Source organism: Cyclopterus lumpus, chromosome 3 (genome assembly GCF_009769545.1).
Source record: "Cyclopterus lumpus isolate fCycLum1 chromosome 3, fCycLum1.pri, whole genome shotgun sequence".
Taxonomy (NCBI): Eukaryota; Metazoa; Chordata; class Actinopteri; order Perciformes; family Cyclopteridae; genus Cyclopterus; species Cyclopterus lumpus.
Genome location: NC_046968.1, coordinates 25,151,499 through 25,173,797, shown reverse-complemented (window position 1 = coordinate 25,173,797; position 22,299 = coordinate 25,151,499). Strand labels below are relative to the sequence as shown.

The 22,299-nt window shown below is 46.4% G+C and overlaps 1 protein-coding gene across 3 annotated transcripts in view; it reads right to left on the bottom strand.

The window, feature by feature from the left end:
* The window catches only part of neo1a (neogenin 1a), a 132,805-nt gene that overhangs the window by 56,782 nt on the left and 53,724 nt on the right, over positions 1–22,299 (bottom strand). For all 3 annotated transcript variants that reach the window (XM_034529508.1, XM_034529509.1, XM_034529510.1), the window contains exons 3-4: positions 7,375–7,650; positions 5,544–5,694 (exon numbers count right to left, since the gene is read on the bottom strand). In XM_034529508.1, the coding sequence (XP_034385399.1) occupies positions 5,544–5,694; positions 7,375–7,650 (427 nt within the window). The remainder of the gene's footprint in view (positions 1–5,543; positions 5,695–7,374; positions 7,651–22,299) is intronic.

Sequence of the window (22,299 nt, the reverse complement as noted above, 5' to 3'; positions counted from 1 at the left end):
GGGCATGTTTATTTCTGCTCCCTCCACTTGTTCCTCCCTACGTTCTTGGTCTACGAGCCCCCTCCACCATCCACGAAACGAGAGAAGAAATAATTCAGACATTCGAAGGAGATACATGACTGAGTTTGGGGAAATACGGTGAGAATAAAAACCCCGGTGCCGACAGCTTCTCGAGTGACTCAGCCATGAAAATGGTTTTGTTTTCCTCGGGCTCGTAATGGAGAGCGGCAAAGACCCTCGAGACTAAAACAGCTCTCGCCGACCTGACTTTATACCGTTTGATTTGTGCATATTACAATGAAGCCTGCCGTCCATAACTCGCATGATATGCTTTCAGGGGGCTCCGGTGGGCCGGCGAGGGCGCTCGACGACAACATGAACCCCCAGCACTCCATCGGATTATGAAGCGTATTAATAGTATGTGTGTGTGTATATATATATATATATATATATATATATATATATATATATATATATATATATATATATATATATATATATATATATATATATATATATATATATATATATATATCCACATAATGTCTGGGGAAGAGCCCTGATGAAGCCTGCAGGTGAGTCATTTTATGCTGTGAAAGACAGGTGCCCAGATTGTCAGGTCTACTTGAACTGATGATGCCACACACAGTACTGTGTGTGTGTGTGTGTGTGTTGTGCTGGAGACAGAGACATCCTAAAAAAAAGGAGGCTTTTCCCGCGCTCCGCTGCCAGAACACCGTGTTGCTCGTCTTGTTTTCTCGGCCCACATGCTGGCAGAACCACTCGATTACCTTAAACCCGCTCTGCTGCTGCCATCCATCATTTCACCCAGTGTTGAAGAAATGGGAGTTTCCTCACCAGAACATATGGGCCCACCTGTGCATCTGAAAGGATGCACAGGTGGGCCGGTGGACACCTCCGGTACTCTAACATGCCAAACTCTCTCAATGGAGGTGGAACGCGCGGAGGAGGAGAGTTTCTATTAATACGCACATGGATCCTTAACCCTTTCTTGAACGCCACTTTTAATGCACACTTTATACAGGTCACCTGTAAAATATTGATGCAATCCAAAGCAAAAGCTCAGACGTGAATTCTACCTTTGAAAAAAAAATAATGCTGCTTGTTTTTTTAGATGCATTAACTTGACTATATGTTTATTATTGAGGTTGTATTGGACTGTATTATATAAAAGAGGTGTTTCCAGGTGTTTGGGGTCTAGTACATTGCTACCTCAAGTCAAGCTTCATTAGGAGGAATAATATGTGCAGAACTGTTTTACTGGAATACATTTGATTTCAAAAAAGGTGTACCTAATAAAGTGGCCGGGGGAGAGCGCTTCCATACTCACGCATTCTGACATTTAGATGAAAAGAAAAATCACAATCCTCCGATACTCCACCTCAGGCAGAAGTCTTTGTACTCCCGCGGTATTCGTCAGCCGAGTGCGAGCTTCCCGATGACATCTGAAACGCCACTAAGTACTGCTGCTGTTTGCGGGAGGAGGACATTTGCCATTAACCTCGCTAATAGTCACTCCGAGGAGAGGAGCGAGTGAAGCTCAGAGGCCCATTAACGCCGAGAGGTTGGATCTTTACTGCAGGAGCAGGAGCGGTTGCAACCCTCCCCAAAAAAAAGGTGGGGATTTAAAAAGATCAATGACAGCAGCTGACGGTGTGGGCGTTAACAACGCAACTGCACTTAAAAAAAGGACGCAGGTTAAAGTTCTGAGTACAGGGCTGCACTATTAAATCACAATTAAATCACAAGCACTGTTTTTGGCTACGCTTCCTACATAAATAACATAAATAACCATCCGCCAGCCAGCGATCAAGATGTTTTGGCTTTACTTTTGGGTTAATTGTGTGCCCCCTTAAAGCTTCAGCCTATGGAAACCTTCCCATATTGCTGCAGCCCAGAGTAGTACAACAATATATTGATTATTACTAGTTCTGGAAGCTTACTTTAAAGTCTTATTTTAATGCAAATATTTGTTAGTTAGCAGGAATGTAGCCCGTTGGACCAAACCGGCCTCACTTTGACGCAAAGATGAGTGTATTAGAAAGAATGTCGCACACAAAAAGGAAATTTAAGCAATTCTCCCATTTATGTAAATCAATGTATGATCACGTTTAAAAATAGTCTTCTCAATATCCGAGTGTCACTTTTTAAGACTACAGCCAATTATGGATGATTGCATTAGGAGGATTGTTAGCTTGGATGAGCTGGGCCATGCTAAAACTAGCAGGATTTGGATTTAAACCTCCAACGCTGACATTTTTTTTGAGCTCTTATTGTGAAACATATGGCGTCGTGGGCAATATGGTTAAAAGCCCATTTTCATTTTCATTTCAAGACTCCCCATGGACAGATGTGTGCCTACGCATTTGTATGTGATGTCGTGTGCATTTGTATTCCATTTTCTTCTCTCACCCTGAAAACAGCAAGCGAGTGAATAATGTAGTGCGTGTGCGTGTGTGTCATATAAGGAAAGAGGGTTACACTGCAGTCCAATAATAGTCCAATTGCAAAACAAATTTCCCTCCCCATGCTTCCTCTCTGTACACAAGGAAGTGCAATATATACAATCATATTTAAATGAAGACGAGGAGACGGATGGCTTGGAGGCTTCGGCTGGTGGGGGCGGGAGGGGGTCATTTACATGCTCTGTCAATTCCCCGTTGCTCGCGGATATCCATAATTCATCCGGTTTTATTTTATTGACTGCTGGAGGATTCTATTAGGTGGTGGAGCGATACTCCCAAGAACAAAAGACGACTGCCCGTTTCATGAGTGTCATCAGGACCGCCGTGTGCGAGATGAAACCCTGCGTCGCCCCGAGATGCGCGTTTTCAACATCGTCGACTGAACAGCTTCCCGGAGTTACACATTCGGGCTGCGGTGCCGCGGAGCTTTAAAAATCAGAATAAGCAGCGAGCTTGGGCGTCCTCGGTCAGAGACGTCTTTGCTCGGAGCCTAAATGAATTTGAGGCTCGGATCCGGTGAATACACAAGCGGCGTAATTGATACGGCGTTAGCGATCGTTCATTCAAAGGTTGTGGATGTATGCTCGAGATGAATAATTTCACACGAGAGAGAGAGAGAGAGAGAGAGAGAGAGAGAGAGAGAGAGAGAGAGAGAGAGAGAGAGAGAGAGCACGTGACAGATGGTCTGCGTAGCATCCCCGACGCGTCTGGGGAGAAATGATATGTGCGGATTAAAAAAACAAACAGGTATGGACAATTTTTGCAGTTTATGGGCATAAATGTGGAAGCCGAAGTGGAAGTACGGGGAAGCATGTCGAGCCGTACACGTCGCTAGTGAGCACGTAGGAGATGTTGGCAAAGATGCATCCACATGCACAACAACCACAGACGCATCGACCACTTTGGGATTATTAATAGATCAAATACTGGGATCAGACCACACAATATCAACCCGATAAGGATCACAGTGGAAGGCAATCAACGTTTTTTGATTATATGCCAATGAATTTGTCCTCCTTCCCCGTTTTGAGTGACGCGCAGCGGTTCCAGGTTCACTTCCATTCATAAAAAATATGCTCCCATTCATAAACACTCGTCAGTGTCCGGTCACAGCGAGGATTTATGAGCGTGACGAGCGGCTCAAAAGACGAGCGCATTGTGGCTGTGAGGAGACGTACGCATGCATACACACAGGACACAACAGAGAGATATCACATGCTCTACAACCGAGAGTTAGAAAACCACCTGTTCCAAGTTTTGGTTCCAGTTCTTCGCTCTGCTCCCCCCCCCCAACCAACCTCCCTCTGTCATCGCAGACATCAAAAGAGTTTCGGAGCATCCTGTAAGTCCGACGTGGCAATATGGACAGGTGATACAAAAGAAACGGCAATGTCTGTCTCCTGGCAGGTTATGAGGAGAAAAAATAATAATGAGACTCTTCAAAGCCCAGAGACAGAAATCCCACTTTTAACGGAAATCCTTTCCATGGCACATAAAAAAAAAAAAAAAAAGAGACATTTGAAGGATTCCACTGTGCCTTTTAAAAAGTATCCTCAAGTACTTCTGAGGAGTCAGTCAGCCGAACGACGAGAGAAGAATTACGGCCGAGAATTAGACATCCGAGCACCTGTACTGTCAGAAAGAAAAAGAAAAAAGCACCGCGATTCATGCCGCACTTTCATTTGAGTCACCTGAATTTTCACCGTGTCTCGGAGTAAAACTGCCTCTTCGCTACTGTGAACGCAGACTTGAGAGAAAGAAAGAGAGAGAGAGAGAGAGAGAGAGAGAGAGAAAGAAAGAGAGAGAGAGAAAAAAACCAGGACCAATGTCGAAGCCCCGGTGGCAGAAGCTGGATGTGATAATCCCGGCTGTCAGCGAGTCACCCTGCCTTCAATTGGCGGCTTTGACACGTCTTTATAAACTTTCATCTCGTGTCTACAGTTTCGGCGACGCCGCTTTTCAAAAGCCCCGTTTGTGCACAGCACCAAAAAGACCAATTAGACACTCTTTGCAGATTCTCCCCCCATCACCCCATCCCCCTCTCTCCTTTGGACTGTGTGCCACACTGATTCTTAATTGACAGCAGCTCTTCCATCTCTCATGTAATGCCTGAGAGGGACGGGGACGCTCTCAAGGAGTAAAAAACGAACAAACACAAAGTTTCGTTTTAATTGTCAATGTCGTATTCAAAAATCAAAAGAAAAGTCTCGGTAATGTATTCGCCACACAATCCGTTTTGGACGTCCACTTCAAGACTCCCCTGGTTGTTCAGGATACGCTTGCTAATTACCTGTAGGGGGAGGGGGGGGGGGCATGTGTGCTCGCTGGAGAGCGTTTTTCCATGAATACAACGTAGATTAACAACCTTTTTTAATCCGGCTCCCATTGGAGGTCGGAGGGAACTCTCGAAAGGCCTCCAAAAGGTGTTAACGGGATTTTACCCAGAGATATGGCAACGTGCTTGGAACCGAAGGTTGCCGGGTCTAATTATATTCTAGCTCACACCACACCGGAGGCCTTGATGACCTTACAATTAATTTCACTGTAGGTAGAAAAAAATAAATAAAAAATCCCATTCTGGGCTTGGCTTTAGATGAATGAGCCCCATTTAAGCTTTTTGCTGTTGACCCACAAAAGTTGCAACGCTTTTATCCTGCAGCACCGGTACACACGGTTTAGGGCCAACAAAGTAATTGGTGAGAATCTCTCTCTCTCTCTCTCTCTCTCTCTCTCTCTCTCTCTCTCTCTCTCTCTCTCTCTCTCTCTCTCTCTCTCTCTCTCTCTCTCTCTCTCTCTCTCTCTCTCTCTCTCTCTCTCTCTCTCTCTCTCTCTCTCTCTCTCTCTCTCTCTCTCTCTCTCTCTCTCTCTCTCTCTCTCTCTCTCTCTCTCTCTCTCTCTCTCTCTCTCTCTCTCTCTCTCTCTCTCTCTCTCTCTCTCTCTCTCTCTCTCTCTCTCTCTCTCTCTCTCTCTCTCTCTCTCTCTCTCTCTCTCTCTCGTAGCACCACCAAAAGGTTTCTACACGGCGAGCCACAGTCAGTCAAGAGTTCAGGCTCATACCTTTCTTGGAGCAGCTTGTCTCCAAACATCCAGCGAACGTGCGGCACGGGGAACCCGCTGACAAGGCAGGGCAGCAGCACGCCGGCGCCCACCGCCTTGGTCACCGACGCGGGCTGCACCAGGAGCTCCGGCTTCCTGTCTTCTCCGGTTTCTTGGACGGGAGAGAAAGAAGAAGAAGGGAGTCAGGGTTAAGGCCGTGGGGGGGTGGGGGGGGGGGGGTGAGTAAGTGAAGCAGTGCAGCGACCTTTACAATAAGGTTATGTCATCCCGTCTTAAAAACTTCTAAATAAAGGACGAATGTCTTCCCGACACCAAGAACGGTCAGATGAATAACGTCCATGTTGACGTCTGGGACAGCCGAGCGCTCGGCTCTCTAGGAGTTCAAAGGCATGCCGTAGAACTCCAGCTGCAACTAACTGGCAGCGTGTGACCGCAGCGAACACACACACACACACAATCAGTTAATCTTAGATCAAAATGCTACTGTTGCCACTTCAAAAGAAACCAAATCACTAAAATTGTATTTCTGTCGCTTCAGCATCTGGTTGCGTCCAAACTAAATCTCGTGCAATTTCCTCACAGAACTTTATCAGTTTTCCTTCCGTATGCATCCAGCCTGTAGCCAATCCAACACAACACACACACACACACACACACACACACACACACACACACACACACACACACACACACACACACACACACACACACACACACACACACACACACACACACACACACACACACACACACACACACACACACACACACACACACACACACACACACACACACACACACACACACACACACACACACACACACACACACACACACACACACACACACACACACACACACACACACACACACACACACACACACACACACACACACACACACACACACACACACTTGGAGGAGACACACAGAGATAAAGACCCCCACTGGGGTCTTGTTGGAGTCTGATTTACGACCTCCAATATCTTTTCTGTGCTTCCAGGAGCCTGGTGCTTAACAACTCAGTAAATAAAACTTCTGAAGGGGGGGGGGGGGGGGCTCTGCCACAATGGAATCCAGCCCCCCTTTGAGCAACAGCTGAGTTACTGCAGCATCGCCGATAACCTCTCTGGGAGTTCTTCCCCACTCTTTCCTTCTGGCACTCGACCGCGGGGCAGATTTCCTCCGCGCTGGAGCTCGCGAGCGGCCCCAAAGACGACGGCGAGTGCCACTTTAAATCAAAATGTGGCACGGGACTGCATTATGATTTTTAATTTACTGCACAAGTGGTTCAACAATTCGCAAGCGCTAACATAATTGCAGCGTAATCAGGGGTGTGACGATGTTTTGATTGAAGGGGTCTAGTGAGGACGAGCCGGGGAAAAGACGATCTTACTGCCAGATAACAACGGACACGTCGGAAGCCATTCCGGTAAGCGTCGTGGTTTTGTTGTCAGCATCGCACGAGAGCCAATCAGATCCTTCCCACTGGCAGTTTAGGAAAGGGGATTCATTCAGAAAACAAGCTCCGTGGCCGACACTGAACATGATACTTAGAAGTTTTGTTTAGCAATATGAGTACCACTTGTATGCTTTTTAAAAGCTAACTACCCCAAGGAGTGTACACAACAAGGCTGTTTTATAGTCTCAATTTAGCCGGCAACCGTCTTTTTGAAGACACGTAAAAGCTTCACAGAAACCCGATGTCAGTGTTTCTTTAATAAGCCGTCTGAATACCCTGTTGCTCGTGTTAACCACGTTAACAAGCGTGTCGTTCCCAGGTGTTAGGACTCATCCCTGGACTACATTTCCTACATTTCCCTCAAGCTACCTGGCAGCACTTGGAGCTGGGCCTCGTCACTGGCCTTGGACGACCCCACATTTTCCACCAGACAGCGGTAAAGGCCGGCGTCGGCCTCCGTGGCGTTGGTGATCACCAGGGCGCCGCTGGGCAGCTGGACCAGCCTGGCGCTCGGCTCCAGCGGCAGGCGGTCTTTCTCCCACCTGGTGAAGGGCACCAGGTCCGAGTTGACCTCGCACGCCATCACCTGGTTGTTCCCAAGATGCACGGCGGCCGGCGACGGCTGGCTGGTGAACCTCGGCATCCCTGAAAAAGACAAAACGGACAAGACGCAGATGTTTGAAAAACGGAATAATTAAGATTTTTGTGTTACATTTCAGTGGGAAGAAGAACATTATCCAAACTGTCTTCTATAAGGCTAGAAGGCGATTCTGGCCTTTGACACAGAACAGCTACTGATGTTATGCCTTCAAGGCTTTGTTTGAAATCCGTTAGATTCAAGCCATTCTTTTAGTGAGCCAGCCTGCAAAAACAAACAGATCTTTGGACCTTTAACAAATCAGCTCGGGAATTTACACAAAACTAACAAAGTATCTGTTTTAAACTATGACCAGATGTATATTTGGTCTAATCTTTCAGAGCTGAAAAACACAACAGAACACTGGAGGCGACGTCTCGCAATCCATCGTCGGGATAGATGCTCAGAAGAGGGAAAAAGACACAAGAAAAATGCTACCTTTCTCCCCCCCCCCCCACACACACACACACACACACACACACACACACACACATATGATGGATGTTAATTTGCCACGCAGCGCAACAGACACACAGCACTAATTAAAAAAGGTCTGGATCCACGGGCTGTTTGTGCTGCCGCACCCCGACGATCAACTCCACGCTAAATAATTATTTCCCCGCGTACCAAAACCGCTGATCTGAAACCAACACTCGCAAACAACGGCTTCAACGAAAAACAACTTACAATGTGTGAACCGCAAATGCTATTCGTGGGTTTATTAGAGGAGGAGGAGGAAGAGCCGTTTTGAAAAAGGCCACTCCATCTATAATAAAAAAATGATGTTCATGTGGTATTTCCATGGAGGGCCTCTTGAGTTCTGGTTATCTCCTGTGTGTGTGTGTGTGTGTGTGTGTGTGTGTGTGTGTGTGTGTGTCAATCTGTTTATTAATGCATCTTTTTGCCTGCTGTAACCATGTTTTCTAAACAGGAAGTGATGCCGACGACTCGCTGAGTGATGACTCGTTGCCCCCGCCCCACTCTCGCCTACAGACAGCCCTTCAAATGGCTCCAGAGTAAATCACACCTTAAGATAAGCCCGCCCCCCCCCCCCCAAAAACAGCTACAGATTCCCTTCTGGTCCGGGCCAACGCGCACAGCTTCTCCGAGGCACAATAGTTCAGCTAATATGGGCTTAGCCGATTCCAGCGCTGATATTTTTGTATGGAAGCTGCCAATCACCTACAGTATAATCGTGCCAGGGTAGAAGAAAAGCCTCCACTGAATCATTTAGATTACAGTCACCCAAGCGCCACGCTGAATAGGATACAATTCATGATTAGTAGCCGTAGTGCAGTCTGGGTAATCAGTCTCGCCAACATGAGGGGGAATTCTGGGAGATCACACACACACACACACACACACACACACGGCTAGATAGATAGATGGAGGCGCAGCTTTGTGTAAAAGGCTTGAGACCTGACATTTGGCCCCCCTCCCCCCCCCCACACCCCCGGCACAACGAGGGATGGCGGTTACACAAAGACGCCCTTTTACAAGTTCAGTTCAGAGCCGAGCGGTTCTTTCCAGCTCTCGAATCGACAAATCCTTTGTTCCCCTTCCGTCATCACATCTTGTGTGTGCATGTGCGTGTGCGTGTGCACCCCAACTCACACGGCCGGTACAAGATGTGGCCGGTGTTAATGAAGTGGATGCTTCACGTTAGATGTCTCGTATCCGCGATATAAATGAGTGTGTGTGTGTGCACACGTGCTATGTGAACCAGCTAAACGTGTAGCGCGCGCGTGTGTATGTGTGTGTGTGTGGCACTGTAGATGGGAACCGGCGAGTGTCGATGCCAGCACTATCGATTGCAATTAATCACAATTCTCCCCTGGAATCGACCGCGTGGCAGCTCCATTGCTCAGCACCATCTCGTGAGCAGAGACTCCTCCTCCCGGAGCGCGAGGAGGACCGGATGATTGCAAAGAGAGCAATAACGTCTCAGTGGTCAAAACAGTTAAACGCTGACGGAAAGCAGGTTCTCTGCTCATTTCAAACGGCATGAATTAGATGTATTTTTGTGATGCAACTGCTGATCTCACCGTGGCCTCCAAACAACAGTTCTTCTTGGAAAATAAAGCGGATTGCCAGATGCCTCCCTCTGTGAAGAGTCACCAAACCCGACAATCGATCTTTGCCGGCAGAGCTCACGATTCTCCGGAATGCTAATTTCACTCGGGTGAATAAATGGACGCGTCCATCACCGCAGGAATATTCGCGAGGAGAGAAGCGAGCCGCAGAGAGCGGGCGAACAGGCGTAACGACCGTCTCCACCGCACACACACACACACACACACTTCAAAAAATTAAATAATCACACAGTTGGGTTTCTACTATTCTTAATTAAAATCAGGTGTAGAATAACAATGAGCAGCTTAAATGGAATATGCAGACGGCTTTAAAGGATCTCCCTGCAGATTCAACTGAATTAGTAACCGGCTGCTGCAAGAGTAACAACGGCGCTCTATGTTACCGATTCTTCAAGCAGTCGGTTTTAAGTAATTAAGGGAAAAAAAGTGAAACTGGCTTACATGTCGGCCCAGAGGGCCAGACCTCCTTATATGGTTGCAGCCTGACGGAGTGCTGCGTTTGGACCCGAGACATAAAATAACACATTTTCCACTGTGAAAAATTTGGAACGCAAAAGAAAAAAAAAAAGTCAAGCAATAAAAAATAAAATACAAAAAGTGGACACCGCGTGCTCATATTTTCCATTGAGCCTGGAAACTGTTTATACCCGACCGATGAGATCTAACTTGAGTACGTCTGAACGGAGACAGCTGCACTTTATCTCAAGCGTTTCAGGAATTACCCCAAAGTGACTAATCAGGGACAATAATACCGGTAGATTTAACATAAACATTGCTACCAGCGGGGTGTAACACAATTATGTAAGTATTTATTGTGACGTCAACAAAAACTCTGGAGTAGTTTATGATTTATAGGCGTGATAATAAAAATCCATGTTTAACATAGCAGGTCAGAAATGTAGCTCGTATTTTATCTCTGACACGACAACCGCATTCACAAAGAGGAAGAATAGAAAATTAAATGCTGGAGGCCCGGCGCTATAGGAACAGTCTATATGTTAATTCTTTCAAATGCACAAATATGAACGCGTCAACTGATAAAAAAATTATAATATATATATAAAAAAAATAAAAAATGCATTGCACAAACCTTTGTTTTATCTACTGGAACAATTTGGCAACGTAAACTGCAAAAACACATAAAACTTCTTGCTAATGTTGTCAAAAGTCGATCTCGGTAAGAAAGACAAAACACGCTGTGCCCGTGCTGTAAGAGTCCTGCCCAAAGGCATTATGGGATACCACCCAAAACCACGCACGTGACAACTTACTCAACTCCGTGGACTGGACCGACCAGTCACTCGTGCGGTTTTTTTCTTTTTCCCTGCTGCGGCTAACGCCCCCTGCTGGCACCTGCCAACAGTGGTTTGAAATACAGTTGTACTTGAATGCAACGCCGAGAACATAAAGAGAGAGAGAGATTTTATCCGGCACGTCGACAATAAAAGCTCGCTGGCGAAACGATTGGGAGAACACTCGGCAGTAAATGTTTTGGTTTCGGTGTTAGTGCCTTGCAGTCAAAGAGCAGGGCATCCTCTCTGGACATTCTCCAAATCGTGAACAATCAGCGGGAAGAAATACATCACAAAAGAGCCCGAGATCCCAATTTCTCCAGTGATAGAGTCAGTAGAGCAGAATGCAACACGGCCTCGACTGGGACTCTCGTTGTGATCAACCATCATTTTCTCTCTCTCTCTTTCCTCTGGGGGGGGGGGGGGGGGGGGGGGGGGGGAGAATCAATACCTGAAATTGAAGCACACAAGTCAGGTTGAAGGAAAAGTGGGTACACTAAGAAAGTAGATTAAAGCCCTTCAGGTCAGAATAATTCCTAGAACGCAGCGACTGTTACAAATTGATATTTGTTAGTGGACGACCGTCTAAAAAGGGAGTCGAGCTTTCCTTCAAAGCGCAATAATCCTTCCCGGTCTACATTGTCTTTCCTTATCAACACATCTATTACAGTGTTGCTCCCCCCCCGCTCCGCCTCGTGCACACAAAGACAGAACGACATCCCTATTGTTAGCGCTTCTATGAATCTCAATAGACGGGAGCAGAGCCAAAAAAAAAAAAAAAGAACAATTTCATCCAGTGAGGTGTTAGATCCAAGAGTCCATTACAGTGTGAAGACATCCCCATCAATGGCAATGACAATGTGAGACTTGGACTGGAGAACAGACAATAGACAATGTCTATTGGATGTATTGGCTTTGAGAAGCCGTGTGCTCAGCCACGGTCTAAATGTATTTTCCTCTGCTGTAAAATCTCCCTGTACAATATGTACAATGCGTGCTTTATTCAGTTCAGTGCCTCTCCCTCTGTTCCTGCTGCGTAAGTGATTATTAATTCCCTAATTGAAGGTTTCAGAGCTTCTGGGGGGGGGGGGGGGAGAATATTCCTCCATTACGGGAAGTCGTGCCATTCAGCCGACGTACCCGAGGTTATGGTCTCGCAGTAAAACGGGAACGCGCTCGCGCCTTATTGGATTTCAAGAGGATTTTTTTTTTTTTTTTTTTTTCAAACAGTGAGTTATCAGTATTTTGGTACACCTGTAAAATATGATCCAATATTTAGGACTGCAATGCGTAAAGTTTTGAACCTTTAATTAGAGGTAAAGTTGGGTGTTGGTATCGTCTTTCATATTCTGTGCGCGTGTGAATTATTCATTGCATCGCAGTCAATATAAAATATATCAATATAGAAATAAATAGGAGTTACATCAACACCTCTGACGGTGTCGACAAGCACTGAATATTACATTATTACAACTGCACTGCAGTGGGATTCATTGTGGGGTTGTTGTTGCGTTTGATTGCGTTATGAATTAGAGTGAGATATTAAAAAAAAGGGGAAAAAAAGAGAAAGTGTTTAGATTTAGACACTTCTGTACCAGTCATGAGGATTTTCATTAAAAAAAAAGAAGAAAAAAAAGATATTTCACTTATTTGAGTGTCATGCATTCAATTTCAGGGTTTACGTTGTTTTTTTTACTTTATAAGATGAAAATATGAAAAAAAATGCCGGTGGCGTGATTCCCTTCCGGGGTTCTGCGAAAGCTCGGCTGGCTGGACCAAAAAAAAAAAAAAAAAAAAATGTTCAGAGGGTTTAACGGGAGGAAATAAATCTCCCGTTGGTAAAGCATTGGTCATGTGCGATTACGAAGACATTGATGCAAGAGGCAGAGTAAACAACCATCGGTTGCATAAGAGGCAGACGCTGATATTTCTCGCTATCAAACTTTAATTGCGTTGCGAAAACCCAGTCAAACGCATTCCCTCCAAGCATGAAGACAACACTGTTCACCCGATATCGCTCCAAATAAATAAAAAAAAGCCACTTCAGGGCTAATTGCACCGAGAGAAGAAAAGATTACTCTATCTCTCCAGTGCAGCCTCGATTACTGTGGAGTTTAGCTTTGATGGGTTGCGCTTCAGTTATGTTCTAAAGTGGCTCCGCTCCGCATGTTGCAGGGAAAACCACAGCATGAATTCTTTAAATCCTTACGCCAAGAGGGAGTTTTACTTTAATACAACGATGTAGTGGGGGGGAAAAAATAGGGCCGATTGAAGTGTTTCACAAAGAAAAACCTCAATGTTTAAATACAAACTTTGCATGGCATGATAGTTGTAGATATCATAAATGCATAGCTAGCAATTTGTGAGAGACTGCGGGTGTTCATCTAAAAATACATACACATATATATACACACACACACACACTTGCATGTTCAGATCTGCACGAGTTTACAGCTTCAATGCCAGACAAAGTCAAGAGGAGCTGTGAGGGTCTCGTCAGCTCGTAGATGTTTCCCCCCCCCCCCTGCTCGACAGTTAAAAAGGGGAACCGCAACCTTAATCCTGTCGGGGTGGGGGGGCTTACAGGTGGGAGGTCTCCCAAGATTGACAAGAATGAAAACAGGATTAATTAATGACTGTGTGTTGGAATCTAATAAAAGGAGTCACAGAGGCACTGCATCATGGATGAAGCCTGACAGGCCTGACACGGCGAGGAAGTGATGAAACGTGTTTGTCTTTTTCGCACCAACAGGGAGGACGACACAGGGGGGGGGGGGGGGGGGGGGGGGGCACCCACAACAGAAAAGGATGCCGGGACCATAAAACTAGTCAAAAATGTTCATTCATCAAATATGTTCAGTTTCCGTCTGATCCAAACAGCTGTCTGTTGACATAAACCGGTTTACGACAGAGCTAAAAAAAGAGAAAGAGAGAGAGAACAGCTTCCTCCCATAATAACCCTGAGGCACACACACCGAAACGACATGACGGCAGAACGCATCAGAACCTCCCGAACGCCACGAAATGAGTGCAGAACAATGGCAACAAATGGGCACGGACGGGGGGGGGGGGGGGAATGACAGCAGGGGCGCATCGTGAACCTTGTAACCCAGTCACCCTGTTAAAAAAAAAAAAGAAACACCTGGAAGACAACCGGGCGTCGCAGAATGACAACAACAATTTGGTACAATTTCACCAACGCAGAGAGACACAAATCATGCGTCGTCGTGGAAGAACAAAGAGGACGCAGACAGGAACTTGGCATGGAGCTTTGATCCACGGCCAACAGACACCTTTTAAAGTGCGTTACGCCAACTCTGCAGGGCTCCACGTCTCTGATCGCTCCGAGCCGGAGGCGGGATATCTTTAGCTGCTGAACCACTCCGGGTGCCGAGCAGATGTTGCACCTTCTAAACATTTATGACTATCGAGGCGCAGCTGCTGTTTAGAGGAGGAGGAGGAGGAGTCACCGGCAGCCCGATTACTACATTTCTCACTCGCTTCGTTTTCTTTTCTCCAGGAAGACGTGCACGACAACGTGCACTTCGGGGGGGACAGTCACTGCGAAGAAGCGCCCGCTCTGAACATAGCGTCGGGCACGCCGCCTCTCCATTGTGCACGGAACGAGTGTGACAAGTCTAGCGCGTTTTGATTGCCGGATTTCTTTTGTGCGTGATAGTTGTAAGAAGAAAAATTTAAAAAAGAACCTCCAATGAAATAAACACACGATCAATTGTGTCTTTGCGGGGAACGACACACGTGGGGATGAAGCGCAGTCGACACTCTGACAGCGCCTGATTGCCTGTTGTGGCGAACAGACAAGAGGAGCGGCGCCGCGGTGACGGATGGAGAAGGACACATGACAGGTCAGGGTCAGCTGTTGCCATGGGAACGCTCAAGGAGCAGAAGCCAGGCCAGATTTCCAATTCAAAGAGGAAGTGTGCCGTCGATCCGTAAGAAACAATTGGCGACTCAATGTGTGTGATTTATTCCGCACAGGTTGCAGGAAGGTGACTTTCAGTGAGCGGTCAGGGCATTTTTTTTCCACTTTCTTAAAACAGCCCAGACGGCATAAAATATTGGTTATTTATATCAATTAATACGAGACAAAGAGACATGAAAACATAATCTTAAATGTTTGAAAAAAATATTTGGAGCCCTTTTGATAACTAAAAGAAGGAACTAGCACGTAAATAAAGTAATTTGAGGGTCGGAATTATTTCCTCGGCTGCAGAAAGATCGAAAAACAGAGCTGCTCATGTATCGACTAACTTCTTAATAAAAAGGAGCATTTCTCTCGTCTGAATTTGGGACTTTCTCCATTTTCTTTTCTGCGGCGGCGCAGCTACAACCGAGAGGTGTGCATTAGTTTATGGAGATGTTACGCACATCCTGGTTATGGTATTAATTATTCATCACAGTTTAGCAGAGCTACAAAAAGACACTAGTTTTCAATATTTATGAGACTAAAATAAAGTCTCCTCAGCTTTTTGCCTTCAAGCCTCAAGTCACAAGTATACAGCTCCGGTATGCAATATGATATTTTTCATACTTTACATGTACATGCTGTACATGGGGTACATTTCTTAGCTGAGAAACTGCTCATGGATACAACTTCCAATGCTTATTATCTACTACGGAGCTTTAATCAAACTACAACGATTATGTATATATTTGTGCAAGCTATAACGAGTAAAACCATGAAACCTGAGATACAAATGTGATGATTTTCTTTCCACTCTTCTTCTTCACACGGACAAAGAAAAAATGTATAAAAAAGTAAATAGTTGTTACGAGCCATACGGACAGAAACCACACCCACACAGCAGGGGTCATTTGTCCGCTTCCGAGAGGGGATTATAGTGGTTGCTTTTTTTAAAATAATTAATAAGAAACTGGGACGTAAGGCTGCAACTATTTTCTTTTTCAACTCTGCAGAATATTCTCTTAATTGGTAGCTTCCAATGTTTAAAAGGATGAAGAAGTCCACTTACCAACAAGTAAGACAACATTTTTTTTAATAAAAAGGCAGCGAATCATCATTTGAGAAGATGGAAGCAGGCGATTTGGTGACTTTTGTCATCCGATCCCAACTGTCGGGTCCCTGCGCTCCGGGATGGGATCCCGCTGGCATCGGACCGTCAGCCGGACCACATGCCGGGGTAGCTTGGCTCGCTTTGAGTCCGAGGATTGATCAGAGTGGGCACAATGCGGACAAGGGAAGGAGAGGAGGACACCCGGGACTGGAGCCCAGCTGAGACCGGCTGTCTGAGTCCCTGCTGACGGAAAGCCAACACGTATGGACTTTGCTGCTTCAAATTAAAAACGCTTTTAAATAACTAAATACCGGGGGACTTTAAACCGTGAATAATTCATCGGAGCATGTGCTCGTCACAGAATGAGCTTACAGCCGCTTGATGAACAGCCACAAAATACATGCCATCACTCTTAACATCGAGAAGGTTGCACTCAATCGTCCCGCGTCAAATCACAAAAAAAGGTACATTTAAAAAAATAAAAATAAAATCAAGTACGCCGCCACGTCTCGTTGACTGTGGCTCCCGGGAGCCGTGGGTGAGGGAGGAGGCGACCTTGTGTGTCCATATTGGACTAATGCAGAGCCTGCAGGTCAGCATGCGAGCGTTTCATCTTCCCCTTCCCGTGGATCACATGTCTCTCCTGCTTCCCATGTGCGTTTCACCTGTTCGCGGTTATCTTGGAGAAGCGAGCCCTTTTTCATTACAGGTAATTGAATTGTAGCTGAAACAATACTGATTCCATTAGGCGCCCTTAATCGTGTTTTTTAAAAAAAAGGTGTCTTATTTTATCACGCGGAATTTGGCTCACTCTTGGCCCATTTTTTAAAGGGCTGACCTTCTGCAGAGGTCGTTGCCACGGGAGACCGTGGCTGCGCCTGCTCCCATTACCCGAGCACGGATAAATGTGTTGGCACTACGAGCGTACATCCGCCCCCACCCACCCTCGCTCCCTTATCGGGGAGGTGAGAGGTAAGAGGAGGACGCGGAGAGGAGCTCAGAGGAGTCACGTGCGGCATTAATGAGGGACGTGTCCGTCGAAGACGACCAAAAGGTGCCACGGAAAAGAGCAGCCATCACCCGTCCGCGCATCCTTCATCAAGTGCTTGTTTCCTTAAGGCCCCACCCCCACCTCACCAGCAAGCAACGCCCCCGCTCCTCTGGAATGAAGGGCCCCCTCCTCCCTCCCCCGGCTCAACAGGCCATCCAGATAAAGGAGCCAAACACACCGCTGTCCTGCTGTTGATGGACACACAGATACGAGCTGAAGGGATAACCTCTCCCTCCTTTGCTCTGTCCCGCTGCCTCCCTCCCGCCATGCAGCACCGTCCGACCCCGCCTTACAATTTCTTTCCAGCCTCTCCATCACACATTCATCCAGTTTCCGACCCATTCCCGTCACCCTCTCCCCCCTCTTTGCCCTCCACCTTCCCACGGCAGGTTTCACGTGGGAGCTCTTTTGTCTGCTGCTGCCGGGTTCTTATCCGGGGGATGTTGGCGGCACATCTGTAGATGCTATCGGTCGGCCCCGTTGCTCTGTTTATGCTCCAGCCCTGCAAGAGCAGCTAGCGGAGAAATGAGATGGGTGGAGGAAAGAAGAAGAAGAAGAAGAAGAAAAATGGAGGATCTTCCTCAGCAGAAATGATGAAGTAAAGAGAGGGAAGTAAAACCGAGACCTGGAGATGTCCAAAGAGAAGGTAGAACCACGGCATTCACACCAGCTTCTCTTACCAATACTAAAAATCTATCCATTAAATACATTTTTCAAAAGGCTGACCTGCAGCGTATCATCATAGCACACTGATGAAAGGGCACGCCACTTTCCCCACAGAACTTTCCTCGTTTGCATTTGATAGATGGGAACTAAATGCAAATGTGTCACACACGGTGCACACACACACACACATACTTTGGCATTTAGCACTCATCTTTAAAACAGTGTGTGGGTGTGCGCTTCAAATTATACCCTGGGGGAAGCTAAGGTACAAAAAAAATAATAAATACATTAAATAAAAACATTTCCTGCATCAGTGAGATTTGAAGTGAGCCGTGTTTAAAGAGCGCTCACACATTCGCAGAGATGGTCTGTTTTCTGCAGCTGCCATGTGGAAAATATCAACGTGGGTTTTTTTTCTTCTTCTCGTGGTGCCGTTGATAATGAACTGCGTTGTGCAGACACACTGAGGCAAGCAGTCAACCATGCCACACAAAAGCATCAGCTTGAGGGGAATTGTCTTCCAAAAGAGTAGGGGGGCGGGCAAAATGGCTGCTGACAACCTATCGTGAGATGGATGGATGGATGGATGGATGGATGGATGGATGGATGGATGGATGGATGGGTCACAGATGAGATGCAGTGCAGGGTGATGATGTCACTCAACATGGTCATCGTTTACCTCGCCGGGAGGCGTGATGTTGTGGCACATTCACGTCAGTTAGCAACACTACACACACACAAATAGGAAAAGTTCACTTTGCGTGTGCAGCAAACGAGAGTTTAAATTTAGGATCGACATCACGGTGACAGGTTGAAGTTTAATGGAGAAAAATGAAGGAAAAAAAAAAACAGGCTTTGAGAGCTGATTGACAGACTGTCGAGTTTCATCAAGAGGAGTCGAGAGCTGAAATTTAAGAGAAAACACAAAAGAATGGAAAGGTGGGAAAAGCTTGTATTGTTTGGATGATTAGAAGTGTATACGCTTGGATTTATTCCAACAGTAAACACAGCTGATTGCATGCGCCTGTCAAAAAAAAAAAAAACTAACTAACCATGAGAAATTCAGTCTCTTCTTTTTCCAAAATTCATGTAAACATCTTCCCGAGATGCTCCGGTGAGCCTCGACAACGAGACGAAGCGTTTCGGTTCCGTGATCCGACACGACGAGAACACCGATCTCTCTCCGCGAAGACAGAAAACATAACACACTTTCAAAGTTCATTAGCCCTGTCTGGTGAGATGCAGATGCCACGCGGAACACTGATTAAACACACGGCGGCAAACACAGACATCAAATGCGGCGAACGCCCGCCGCACATATTAAACAGGCAGCGTGCGGGAAGCCATTTTCATATCCGACTCGAGAAATCACACGACGAGCATTTTACAGGTTTGTTGATCGTCTTCAGTGGCATCTGAGACAGTGAAGTGGATCCATTTCACCGGGGCGAAAACGTGGCGTTTCTCCAATTAGAACACCGAATTTGGATCTCCGAGCGGAGGCATTGAAACGTTGGTATCGGGGAGAGGCGGCGAAGAAGACAAAGTACCGATGAAGGCCAATCTAATCAATCACTCGGCCCTAATGGATGCAACAGATCTCCGGGAACACCTGGACGGTGGGACGGAGCGGCGTGAGCAATTACTCCCATCTGCAGCCTTCAAAAGACGGAGCAGATGCCGCGTCGAATGCCTCGGAAAACAAAATCATCCTCCGGTGAGTCTTAATTGTATAAATTGATGTATGTGTCTGCACACAGTACTACATGTGTGCCTGCATCATCCAACGTGGAGACGAAACCATCCGAAGGCCACCCCAAAATAAGATGTGTGCTCGTGCAATAGGAATTTGGGCGGCGCGTTCCCGTCCTTCGAGCGCACGGTTGCGCAATCCCTCTCTGCCTCTAGAAAGATGTCGTACACGTGCAAGCATCGTCATGGCAGCGTGTGCCATGAGAAAAATAAAGAACGTTGTTGTTGTGCTGTTTTGCCTTGACTTGCCCTCTGTGTGTGTGTGTGTGTGTGTGTGTGTGTGTGTAAACAATAGGGGAGATACTTATCACTGACCTTGGAGCGCAAGTTATTATACAGCTACAGCTTGGAGGACACACACACACACACACTGAGGAACATGATACGGTCCATCTTCCACAGGTTCTGCTTTTATTCATCTTGTATGCCGACCCAAAACAACTTTCAGACTTATCATAAAGTCAGGCGTGTCCATAAAAAGGGAACATTTGTCTACTTGTACATCAAATACGGCCCCCCCCCGTGGTACCTTGAATTATTTAAGAAAACTTGTTATTCTTATTTTTTTTTTTACGCTCGCATGCCTCCAACTGGTGAACCAAGTATCAAAAAGCTGAGTCTTGACTGAAGTGTAGTAAATAAACATCTCGCGCCGGCACAAGCGCGAGATGTTTATGCGGCGGCAGCGTTGCAAAGCTGTACGGCTCCGTGCGTTTGGAAAGTAGTGAGAACACCACGAATTAAAGTTAAACTCACCGATTAGCGTATGGATTTTAGTGCTTTTTGGGGTATTATTTACGGTTATTGACTGTTGACTATTGGCCCTCAGAGACATTAAACTCTTCTCTATGATACAGCAGGATGCAATCGGTTGTACAACATTTCCATAATACCACACAACACTAACAGCGGGGGGGGGGGGGGGGGGGGGGGCTCAACTCAAACTACAAGCATTTATCTAGTTTTGTTTCTTTTTAATCATCAATCAAGCCTCATCACACTCACCTCGGTGAGTCAAACGCCTCCACACGCCGCGGAAATGACACACGTGTGTGTGTGTGTGTGTGTGTGTGTGTGTGTGTGTGTGTGCGTGTGTGTGTGTGTGTGTGTGTGTGTGTGTGTGTGCGTGAGCGCTGCACACAGCATGCAGCCAGCGAGCGTCAGGGCGCCGCATGGTGCCGAGATGAGGTCTGAACACACTCACCGGCACATACACACAGAGTTCAGGACATCTCAGTCAAATCATGATCCACACACACACACACTTTTGTTGTTTGTTTCCTGCTCTTCAACTCCTTTGTTTATCTCTCTTTTTTCACACTCGGCTCATGCTCACACTCGTCTCTCTCCTGCATCCCACATGTCGTGGCCCCTGCGCATCAAGACGAGCGTCTGTGTTGAAGCAGGCCTGAACAGGCTCCAGCAGCTCCCCCCTCTTCTTTATACCAGATGAAGAACACGTACGCTGCCCCATTCATCCCCAGCTTTTATTTTCATTCCCGTCGCTCTGCAGAATGCGGAGGAAAATACTTGGCAAGCGCCACCCGTCCATCCTGCACCCTCAAAAAAAACCTTCACCCCCCCCACCACCCCCCCGTTGGCTCTCAGTGAGTGGGGAATGTGGGCCGTCTGTCTTTAGCTTAAAGCAACTAAGTGAATGCAAATGAACGTTCCATTAAGGACCGTCAAGCAGAACGCAGAGTTCTCCGGGATAAAACCTTGTAGGTCGTCACTAAAGAAGAATCAGGGAATGCACCATTATTAATGGAAATGGGGTACTGGAGGGGAGACTTTTTTTTTGTTGTTGTTCTCGTTTTTCCACCGCCATTAAGAAGCACTCCGTCTTCCAGCTGACTGAGTGTGGGATAAGAAACCGAGGGGAAGCGGTGAGAAATGCTTTTTCGAGGTGTCACCTCTCACACCTTGAAGGGTGCCCCTTTCAGTTAAAGCGCCGCCTCTCCTCCACCACCATCATAAAACCATCAATGCTTACGGGAACCTACTCCGATGGCGTCCAAAAAGAAAGAGAAAAAAAAGGAGCCGAAAAAAAAAAGTAAATCCATAAATAACGTTGGTCTCCGAAGCATAATAAAAACCAAGATGCTCACCAACTGAGCACTTCACACTTTGGTTTCTTCGGCACACTCTCCATCTGTGCCCGGGGGTGAGGCGTTCTTTCAGTGCAGAATATGCAATGAAGGCTCATACGGTTTGCTCCATATTTTTTGCATCCTCAGCACGAGGCTCGGAGAGTAAAATATGCCAGTTCGAAAACATATTTTATTTACCTGTAGGAGTAGCGAAATGAAATCCCTTTTCTGTCACCCTGAAATCACACATTTCTCTCACAGAACATCTTTCAAAAAGGGGAGTGCTGAATAAAAAAAGTTTTTAAAAAAGGAATACGCCACGTCTGTAATCCTCTAGTGATGAAAATGGGAGGAGTTACGGGTAAAGGGGCTCACGCGATACGTCGATATCGGAATGATTTTTTTTTTGCTGAAGCTATTCTCTGTAAAGAAAAAAGAAAAGAAAGAGACAAGCGGCCTTTAATATATTAAAACCCGAATCAACTTGGAATACAAACTTTCAGTCTCACTTTTTTTCTGCCCATTCCGCGTGTCTGATAAACACAGGGTTTGAAAAGATTCTACCCCCCCGCGGCATGGGGAGGGAGCCATCCTAAAAAAAAATAAAAGAATACTCTCTCGCGGGGGTTCAAAAAGATCTATGAAGCCCAATTTGGCTTTGAAACACGGGGACGTTT